The 11,018-nt window shown below is 32.4% G+C and overlaps 2 protein-coding genes across 4 annotated transcripts; both read right to left on the bottom strand.

Moving 5' to 3' along the window:
- Positions 1-865: 865 nt before the first annotated feature.
- Positions 866-4,216, bottom strand: LOC114164119. Its single transcript, XM_028048647.1, has 6 exons — positions 3,943-4,216; positions 3,394-3,657; positions 3,130-3,303; positions 2,918-3,024; positions 2,195-2,526; positions 866-1,808 (listed from the first exon to the last, which is right to left on the bottom strand). Exons 1-6 carry the CDS (start codon positions 4,090-4,092, stop codon positions 1,252-1,254), a joined length of 1,584 nt encoding a protein of 527 aa, XP_027904448.1. The 5' UTR covers positions 4,093-4,216; the 3' UTR covers positions 866-1,251.
- A 3,759-nt stretch (positions 4,217-7,975) lies between these two features.
- LOC114164480 lies at positions 7,976-10,588 on the bottom strand. 3 transcript variants are annotated; one of them, XM_028049173.1, is made up of 3 exons: positions 10,214-10,588; positions 8,561-9,917; positions 8,081-8,356 (listed from the first exon to the last, which is right to left on the bottom strand). In XM_028049173.1, exons 2-3 carry the CDS (start codon positions 9,881-9,883, stop codon positions 8,333-8,335), a joined length of 1,347 nt encoding a protein of 448 aa, XP_027904974.1. In that variant the 5' UTR covers positions 9,884-9,917; positions 10,214-10,588; the 3' UTR covers positions 8,081-8,332. The 3 variants fall into 3 exon arrangements, with proteins under 3 accessions (XP_027904976.1, XP_027904974.1, XP_027904975.1); XM_028049174.1 differs by having other exon boundaries at positions 10,225-10,588; XM_028049175.1 differs by having other exon boundaries at positions 7,976-8,356; positions 8,561-10,588.
- Positions 10,589-11,018: the final 430 nt, after the last annotated feature.

Genomic DNA, 11,018 nt, shown 5'->3' with positions numbered 1-11,018 from the left:
TTTTCAATTTAAAAAAAAATGGAGAAGATATCTCAAGAAGGTAAGTCGTAGAAAATAAATATGTATAAAAATTAGAAAAAAATTATCACATAAAACAAATAGCTTAAAATTAAGCATAAACTATTAACTCATAATAACTCATCTTAAGTTTGAATAAGAATAAGGTGTGCTAATACCTTAGCTGGGAATTCAAGTCTTACATTTGCAAATAAGGTTTGAATGGCAAAAATCTCATGAATAAGAGCTGTGTGAGTGTTTTGAAATAAAATTGAGTATTTTCAAAGTCTTTTTTTTTTCTCAAGTCCAAAAATATATTTAGATGAATCACCTCTTAGTGGGCTTAATATTGAATCAACACCTTCAATAGAACAAGAACAAGTTAAATCGGAATAAATCAATTATTTTAATTTAAAATTTTCGGGACAATCATACTGATTCCAACCAATTAAACCAGTCATAGCTGTTAAACTTAATTTAGTGCCAAATTTTAATCCCGCGATTTTAGTGCTTATTTTTAAAAACAACCTTTTTAATAAAATGAGCAATTTTTTATTCATTGGTGCTTATCAAATATGCTTATTTTAAAAATATATAATATTTTGCATTTATAAATAAGAAAATTCTAACTGCTTCCAAAAATAATGATTTTAAAAAGTGCTTATTAAAGAATAAATACTTATTTAGATCATTATTTTTGAGCTATCTGACTCCTGATTTTATTAATCCTTCAGTTCAAAGTCCTAGCTCCAACAAATCATTCATTTAATTTTCCACTATCTGTTTGCGCTAAAGAATCAGAAATGAACGACAAAGTGGCAAACAAAAACCAAGGTAAAGAATTTTTAAAGCTAGAAACTCCAGAGACTGATGAATAATGAGACTACTATTTTGAATTTACAGACTGAGATTGCCAGTGCGATAGTGTCAGCTCAAGCTTATCTCCATTCCATGGAAAGACAGGGATACCAACCATGAATAATAGCCTGATCGAACAGGCAACACATGATTTTACTTACAACCCACAAATAAATCTTTCAAAAAAACAAATACAGAGCTAAACATCTACTTCACAATTTTTTACATGGGCACCACTTGGATTCTTCATTAAAACAACTTTTCCAAATCCCAGTGGTTCCCAGGGTAGAAATTAAACCTGCACTGCTACAAAGACACAACATACTCCCTATGCAGCTAAACACTGCTAGGTAGCTCCGTACTTGCCAAATTTGAAAGTTGGAATAAGAGAACATCTTAACTGGCATGACTGTCGCCATCCTCTTCTGATATGTTAAACAAGAACTTTGGAAGAGAAGCGATTCTAGGTAAGTGGAGAAGCAGATCACTAAACGAGTCTTTCCTAGACATGCCTAGTGCTTGCTTGCCACCAGAAACATCCCTTAATTCCTCCTCGGCAGGTTTGAGATCTTTTCCTTCATCAGCTCCTTCAATAGTACTATCTTCAGCAAAATGAGAATTCTGCACAGTTACAGGTTCCTTCTGCAGAAGACAGCAGAGAGAATTAACCCTTGACATGAGTGACTTTTCATCAGAAGTTGCTGCAACCTGATTGTCATTAAGAAGATGTTGTGCAATGTCTTCCAGCATCTCCTTGTACTCTGCTCCTCCATCAGAGAACGGTGGATTCCCAGAGGATATTTGCTCTGATAGACAAAGTTCAATTTGGCCAATAAAATCACTAACTGACATGGAAGGTCGAAGTCCAGGAAGTTTTATCTGATCCCTATTTCTTGGGGCCTTCGAATCGGTTTCAGAGCTTGTACTCCCTTCAATTGAGCTACAGTCCATGACTTGTGTGTAAAATGCAAACAAATAAAACAATTAAGCCAAACAGCACCAGAAAAATCATGACACTGACAAATACACTAAAATAATATCTAAACATGAAAAAACATGGACTGGCAAACAAGCTACAGAAATGACTAATCAATCAAACTCAACTATAGAGACAGATATTTTACTCAGGAAATCCTCATCATATTCGAATGGAATAATACGGAGAGCCAAAAATGGAAAATCAAAGCTGAATGTTCCGGGATATAACACATTAGTTCATTTGTATGGAAGTGTGTCTTTCATCTTTAAACATCTGTTTCCTTTTTATTTGTACATTTTCTGAGGAAAGTGGGTAGGTCATGAAACGAAGGCAGACTGAACTTAGTTCTTGTATTAATACCTGAACTGGGTGAATGTGCATCTTGCGGGAGACTATCCATCGTGATTCCAGGTGGATCATTGTGTTCAATTTTAAGTGACGATGACAGGGACGCCACAGGTGATCCACTGTCTTGAAAACAAGATGCGGAGGATCCTTTACCACTGACTTGAAGCTGATCACGATCTTTTGAATTTTCTGGGTCCTCAAATGCAGAAGGTTGTGGGTCAAAATGTGGTGACTCCAAAATTATCTCTGGCTGTTGGCTTAAGAAATTAAGGCGCATGTCGCACTGGATAAGCTTTTCAAAATGTTTTGCCAAGAGCCCTTGTGGACATTGCAAAAAGTGCAGCCTACAAACCACAATATCATATTTTCGATCATCCCCAAAGTCCTAAACTTGTTAAAACTTTACCGAAAATTAAATTTCTGCCAAACTTAAATCATTCCCTGCTCCGAAAAATAAATCAGATCAAAGATTAAAAGTGCTCCATTATATGCATATTGAGTAGTCTGGATTCAACAAAATACAAAACAGGCACTTGACCTCATTCACTAAATAACTTCAGAACACTTCACACTGCCTTTTCAAATTTCACAGCAGTAAATGTGAAGAATGGGTTTATCGAAAAGCTATTTTTTCATCACAACTTATGATAAATGAATAAAACCATCAAACTTTTCAAAGGGCAAAAGCTTAACCCACACCCACATATCAGAAGAAAACAGTTTTAAAGAATATACCTATGTTTGCCACACTGTCCATCAGTAAAATCCGCCGTTGCCTGCCATAGTGTATGCTTTCTAGGCTGAGGATTAGTCTCCCTGAAGTAAAGAGGCGGTCTAGCAAGCTGAGACAATAATTACAAAAATTATACACTAATCTCAAGCCCATACATATACACAAATGATTCATAAAGAACTATTCCAGCAGCTAAAACAGATAAATAAATTACCACAACAGTCAATGTACTAGGCCCATTATCAGGACAATGTGCCTTAAGTGCCGCGATATCCGACCATTGAATTTCTATTTTACTCTTTAGACCACCTTCAAGAACTTCCCAGACAAGTTTATGTTTAGCAAAGTAACACTTCGCAACCAAGTCACCCTCATATCTCGATTTATACTGCCAAAAGTAGAACCTTCAGCCAGTCAAAGTTGAACAACAAAAATACAGTTCCAAAACATAACAGCCACAACGAATCTCAAAATATACCTCCCATGAACCAATCCTCAGAAGCGAAGCCGGAAAATTTGAAGCCTTAAGCTTGTCAGCAGCAGCAGTAGCAGCCCTGCTCTCCCTTTTCACTGCAGAGCTTAAATTCTCGTTTTGCTGCGCAGTTCCCTGAGAAAGCTTCATCTGAATCAAATCCAACAGAGAAGGGCTCTTTCTCAGGCGCAAACCCAAAGGGCTCGGCTCGTCGAGAATATTCAGATTGGAAGGAGAACTGACAGAAGCATCGCTGGAAGCACTCCATTGCTACACGATTGGTCACACAAACAACACAAAAATTTCAACCTCTCCAGCTAAACAATACAAAGCGCTTGCTCTATGATTTGGGAAAATACAGTTAGGCAATTGAGATAACATGTAAATTAATGCAGCTTCTGAGTCTGGAAATAGCAATTGGCAACGCAAAAGAGGGATTTCAACATGAGAGAACAATGAAAAAAACAAATCTTTTGAACCCAAGCAAGGTCACTAAAAACGCGATCTTGCGATTGAAAGGGAGATAGATAGTTAGATAAATAGGTTAGGAAATACCTGAGAGGAGGGTTTGTGGCGCTTGTTGAGGGGGGCATGCTCTTCTTCCAGTGGGTCCTCGACGATCTCCAACTTGACGGTGTTCTTGTTCTTCGCATCACCGCACGAAATGGTTTCAGCCTTCCCAGAATTCTTCATGAGCTGAACCATTAACACTAACGAATGCAATCGAAGACGGAGAAGAAGGTGTTGGAGATACCGGAAACCCTAATTGCAAACGAAGAGTAGCGATGGGCTGGGCTTCCAAATGGTTGTTCGTTGAAGAAGAAAAGGGTATCTGTATCCACGTAATATTTATTTCCTTTTCTATTTAAATAAAGTTTTACAAACAAAAAATAAATATTTTAAGTATATGTATTATATTATAATAATTAAAAATTGTTTGTGTTTTTAAATATAGAATATTAGATTATAAATTTGTAATAGATTGCTAATAACTAATATTGTGGAATAAAAAAAAGTTGGTTATTGATAATTTAATTATTTTTTAAAATAATAAAATTTTAATTTGTAAACAAAATAAAAAAAATGGATGGAAAAATTTTCTAAATAAAATTTTGAAGAAAAATATTAATATTTTGGTTTTTTAAAAGATCATATTCCAAAATACTTATTTTAATTTATACGTAGAGAGAGAAATAGACTTACTAAAGGAGTTTAATAGGTATTTATGAAGAAACAAAATATAATTTTTAAAATAATAATAATTATTATTATAGAATTTAACTATCACCATTTATAATTAAATAATAATATAAAAAATATATTATTATTATTATTATTATTATTATTCAAAATTGTAAGATGTAAAAAATAGTGTTGACTATAGTAAACATTCGCTTAAGTCCACACTTATTCACATTTGAAAAGAAAAATTTTTCGAATCAATAATTTTGTGGCTTTATTTAGTAAAAGATTATCTAAAGTTATTTGACTTTATATTCCGTTACATTTTGTTATATATAGATAGAGTAAGTATATGAATAAAATAAAATAACAAGTATTTATTGTAACATATCTCTCATATTTATCATATCTCTCATATTTTTACAATCTTTACAAAATTTTAACATTCATAATATTTCATAGTGTAATATGACACTTAAAATTTCATAATTCTACATCCTAATTAAGTCCTCATCAACTTTCAAGATCCAAATGCAGACTTAAGGAAATACTTCCTTTAGTTGTAACTTTAAAATTTAACACTCTATTATTTAATTAATAAAAGGTCAAAGTTATAAATAAAATTTCAATGAATTGAGATTTAATTCATAAAAATGGTCACTTCTCTATAACTTCTCTCTAAAGTTCCTCTCTATCTTATCTTTAAATTTCTAATCTTATTCGTCATTCTTTTAAAGATCAAAGACCATATGATTGATCTTAACAAAAAAGTTGTACACATCCATCTGATAAGAGTGAAGAAGAGTAAGTTTACTTTTTGTTCCTTTTTTAAGTCAATTTGCATTTTTAATTGCATGTGAGTTGTTATTAACTTATGTGACTCAAAGTGCATTTTTATTTGTCTATGATCATAAAGATATGTTTAGATTTCTAATTACAGTTTTGTATGTATAGTTAGATCATCTCGCAAGGACTAAAGTTATAAGAAGTAACTTTAAGCTAAAGAGTTATCTACCTTATAGGTATGGGAAACTGGTACTAGTGTTTGCTTGTTGTGCTTGTTGCTGGATTGTAGGTTTATACTTGATTAGATTGTATGTTGATTTGGTTTGAGTTGCTTGATAGATCTAATTTGTGAAGAATTATGTTGAATGAATTTTTGGTAAAGGAAAATTATGCTAAATTATATATGTTCTTAATTGTTGTTTGAAATCATGAAATGTTTGAATGTGAGTATTTGAGTTTGTGTAATTGGCTTCTAATGGTACATTTAAAATTGTTTTGGCACTAATTAGGATTTATAAAAGGGATAAAAGTACCAATTAGAGTAAACTTTTTGAACAAGTTGAGATGTTTATGTTCACTGATTTTTTCAATATGGTACTAGACAGTGAGTTGGTACCGTTAGACACTACCTTGAAATTTGAAGTCAGTGAACTTCAGTGGTTATAGGGATGGGCGCCACCCTGAGATAGTTAGGCGCTCACTTGACAGTGAACTCTAAAGGTGGTTGACGTTGGGCACTACCTAGGTTCCGATAGGCTCTAATTGTAATTTAAATTCCAATAGGCCCTTTTATGTCTTTTGTAGTTATGGAAGGAGGAAAACTACTTCATGTACTTCTCGTAAAGATCATTATGAGCAACTAACTTCTTCCTAGTTGAGATTGAATGTAACTTATAACCTTATATTGTACTTGGTTTGATATATGTTAAGTTTTAATTTACGTGTTGGTTATTTGATTTGCTTTTATTATTTTTGTGACTGGGTCAATCATCATACTTCATCAACATTAAATGTAGTGAAAACTAGTTTAGTGTGAAGGTCTTATCAAGAACTACAAATAAATATTCTTATCCATACAATGAACAAAAATATTATTTTGAGGTAGATTTTGTATGAACTTTATTTAAAAAAATATTATTTAAAATAGAGTTTATTATATATTAATTATTTTAGATAATTAAATATTAAAAAACACAAATGATCCTAGGAAAAACTAAATTATGTTTACAAACCTATTTTTAAAGTTTATTTATAGAAATAATTTTTAAATAATAATATATAAAATATAACTTGTGTGTGCATGTTTATTTTTATCAAGCTCGGTACAATAAAAGAATGTTTTTTTTCATCTTGTACTGCCAAGTTAAAATTCCTATCTTCGAATTTTATTAATAAAGTCATACTTATTTCAATTCAAACCTTCACCATTAAACTGGTTTTAATCACTAACGTGATTCCAATAAATTCTGAATCCATTCCTCCTACATCTTTTACCTCATAATTCATTAAAATACATTCATGTAAAAAAAATATAAAAATGCTCACCTAAACTTGTTTAAGTGATATCTTGTAAATGGAGAACTATTAATAAGATATCACTTAAACAATTAATAAGAACTATTAATAGTTTACTTATTATTAATTTATCTATTAATAGAATTTTACTCAGTAATATTATTGACAATTAATTTATTATTATTCTATTTTAAATGGAATTAATATTATTATAATGTTGATATTATTACTTAGTAATTTAATACCATTTATAATTAGTAATAATAAGATAACGTTTCATCTCATATTAATGCATATCAACTTAAGATATATATCTATATGATAAGTTTCTTAACATATTTTGCTATACTAAAGTATATTATATGATCAATTATGTATAAATCAGGTAAGCGAAAATTAAATTTGTAAAAAAAAAAAAGCACAAATTGTCCCCTTTTAATATTTGTTTTCTTCTGAAAAATCATTTTTTTTTCTAAATATTGAGTGAGCATCAAAGTTACATCGATATTCCTTTATAGAAATAATATCAGTAAGAATCATTGTAAGTAAATACATATATGAATAATATAAAAACATAATTGTAAGTTAATTGTTATATTTATTTAAAACAAATATTTAATAATGCAATTAAATAATTTTTAATTTCCTGCCCCTGTAATTCCAAATGGAAAAAAAAGATGTACAAAACTTTAAATTAGATATTATAATCTAATGATAAAACAATCTTTAATTTGTTGTAAAATTGATTTTTAAAAATACATTTTAATAACATGGTTTAATTGTAGGACTTTTTACTTATTCAGGAATTAAAAGAGTCTTTTAAAAACTGAATTAACTATCATAATAAAAAAACTTGTTAATATTTAACAAAAGGTGAAACTTGTTGGTTCTAAAATAATATTTGAGTTGAAATTTATGAAAATAAATAAACAATTCAAACATCATCTTGAATCGTGTTTGATACACAAAAAAAAATGTGATTGAATTAAAATAATTATATTTATTTATTTTTAAAATTTAAAGACTTAACTGTATCGAAACACAGATAAATTATAATTTTGCATCAAAGTTTAAATATATTTAGCCCTAATATAAATACACATTATTCACACAATAAGCTGGGTTTAGTTTCTTCTTTTCACTTGAACATCAAAGGTGTCTTTACATACACAACTAACATCCCTTTCTCAATAGCTCGGTCAGGTGTATCACAGACAAAGAATCATTCAGGACTACAGAGACGAGACATACAGACTTGTAAAGGTATTTCTGTCCTTGTGTACAGAAACCATTATCAAAATCAATACATTTGTTGGCAACAGTTCAGATTAGAGGATCTAATTCTATCTTCTTGTAACAACTCCACTACCCCCCAAAAAAATATCTGTGTATACAAACCGTATGTACATGTAATGCAGTGAGTTGATTGATCTTCTAAAATGGTCATTCTGTAGGTACTTCATCAAAGCCAAAAGTGCAACATTGCCTGTTCATAGAAATTTACTGTCATTAGTTCTTATTTGAAATTTAAGAGCACAACTAATTCAAAGCTTCATGAAAAGCCAGTACCAACCTATTCAAACTAATACCAAATGTAAATTGTACACCACAGAGAATCAAAGCAACACACTATTTCTTGTTGTTCCTCTCAAAAGTCAAGGAAAACAAAAGAGTATGAAATTATATCTACCTCTTGGAGAGAAGCCAAAGACACATTGTCCTTAGGAGCAGCTTTTTTGGTTTTCAAGTCTCTCATCTCTGATTGTATTGATTGGAGTTGACTTTGTATGTCTTTTAACAGCCTCAACTGTTCTTCATCATTCCCTTCATGGTGAATCTCTTGCTTTGCACTAATTCTCTCCCTCTCAAGCCTCTCAATTCTCTGATTCAACTTATGAAACTCAGCTTGAGAACAACAAACTTCACTCATTCCTTCTTTTTTATGGCCACTGACACTCATCATAACTGTAGGACAAGTCGTTTTGATTTCACTATACACTTTATACATACTCTTTCTCTTTTCTGTTGCTCCAAGTTTAACCGGTTTTTCAACCATTCCCTGATACTCAGAATCTGGTTTTCTTGATCTGTTCTCTGCATCCAAATTCCATTTCTCAAGCCTTTTTCCCTTTTCACAAGTTTGTGGAACTTCATATACATCATAGACATTATGCAAACAAGGAGAATCATTAGCAACTCCTCCATTACGTGTACTTTCACCTTGACTCACTTCATCAGTGCCAGCCTGCGATAAAACTGAATAGGACTTCCCTCTTCTACTACTCAAATCTGCACTCTTTTCTCCTTCAGCACAATCTGAAATGATCTTCACTTGTTCATTCAACTCCTTTATCTGGTTCAAATAAGAATCAAGAGTTCCACCACCACCTGAAAATTCAACTGACTTAGGTTGAGCTACTTCCTTTTCAGTACTCTCCTCCTCTATTATCTTAGGAATCACATCAAGAACTGGACTAGGTGATCTTTCCCTGGCAGCAGCTCTCAGGGAACTCAGAAACTGAATTGCAGGCATTGAATGTAGCCTTCTAACAGTGCTACTACTCTGACCCCCATTTTCTCCATTTCTCTTATCACTTCTATTCAGCTGGAGATCCTCTTGAAACTCAAACTCATTAGCACTAAGATCACACCCCAAGCTCATAAGTTTGTGTCTATAAGCCTGGACTTGAAATTCGAGAGACACAATTAACATTTCCTTCTGATACATAAGTTCCTCAAAAGCCTCGAGAGAAGCCTCAGCATGGCCTATCTTCTCTTCTGCCACCCTCTTGTAGTGACTGGCCTCCATCTTCACCACAGCCTTCTCTCCCTGCAAACGCAGTATCATGTCCAGTGCTTCATTCGTTGCAGTAGCTGAAGCTTCTCTTTCCTCATCCAACTCAGCATATAGCTTTTCCAGAAGTTGCTGCTGCGCACGAAGTGTCTCCTTCAGTGCTATTTGATCACTTTTACTACGAGATATCATAGAAGAACACCTCATACTTTCTGCCATACTAAACCTTGCTTACTGAACCTATCACCAATTCCTGAACCCAGAACCCAGAACCCAGAACACAGAACACAGAAATCAAGTACAGCACAACCACCCTTCAATTCACAATCATTCAAGAATGACAGGGCGAAAATATTATTATTTTCTGTTCAATCAATGTGTCTGAGGCATATTGTCGATCAGTTTCAAAACCCACGAAAATTAAGAAAGCTAGACGAAATTTCACGCGTTAAATATAATACTATTTGCCAAATTCCATCAATACTAAGAAAATCCATTAGCATATACATCATAAGGAAGAACAAATCGATGAATAAAGCAAGCACTTACCAGTTACTTACCGCAACAGAATCTGAACCCAACCAAAATTCAAGATTGTGAGAAAGAAGAAAGTAAGCGCAAATGGGATCGATCTTGCAGTAAAGGGGTGTTTTGAGGAAGAGGAAAAGCTTCACAAAGAAATGAAAAAGATTGGTTTGCTTAGAGTGTGAAACTGTACACGCTTTTCAAAGAAGTAAAAGGACTTCACACCACACGGAGAATTTATGGACCTTCCAATGGGACCAGAGAAACATTAAAATCTCGCAAAGGAACGTGAAGAAGCAATCTGCTGCAAAACTGGGTCAGAATTTCCGAAGAACCACTCACTCAGTGTGTGCACAATCCTCACAAAAAATAAAAATGCGAGCTTTTGTTATACGTGCAGGAACTGCACTGGTTCACGCGCTCAGCAGGAAAAGGACAGAGTGTATCTTTCGGTTTCCAGTTACGCGCATAAGACAAAAAGTCAATGTTTGCTAAGGTTCTTCTTGGTTGGTTGGTTTCGATGCCAACTCTATTTCTCTTGTTTTAGCAAATTACATTATATTTATTTTTCGTCAAATATTTTCTTAAATTACACTGAAATCTCGTATTTTATTTTAAAAACATTATGCTTTTTTCATTTCTTTTTTACATTACATATATATTCATTGGTGATTAATCATTTCACATTTCGTTTTTGTTAGTGGGAAATGGATTCTGATTTTTTCCGGAACCGTCGTGAGTTATTGGCCTTACTTTGCTTTTTTATATTTGGTTTGATTGAGAAAAAAGAGAAAAAAAGTAGAGGGGGTTGAAATGGAAAAGAACAGAA

This window comes from Vigna unguiculata, chromosome 9 (assembly GCF_004118075.2).
Source record: "Vigna unguiculata cultivar IT97K-499-35 chromosome 9, ASM411807v1, whole genome shotgun sequence".
NCBI classification, from domain to species: domain Eukaryota; kingdom Viridiplantae; phylum Streptophyta; class Magnoliopsida; order Fabales; family Fabaceae; genus Vigna; species Vigna unguiculata.
The sequence above is the reverse complement of the archived record's forward strand: the minus strand, read 5'-3'. Positions and strand labels throughout refer to the sequence as shown.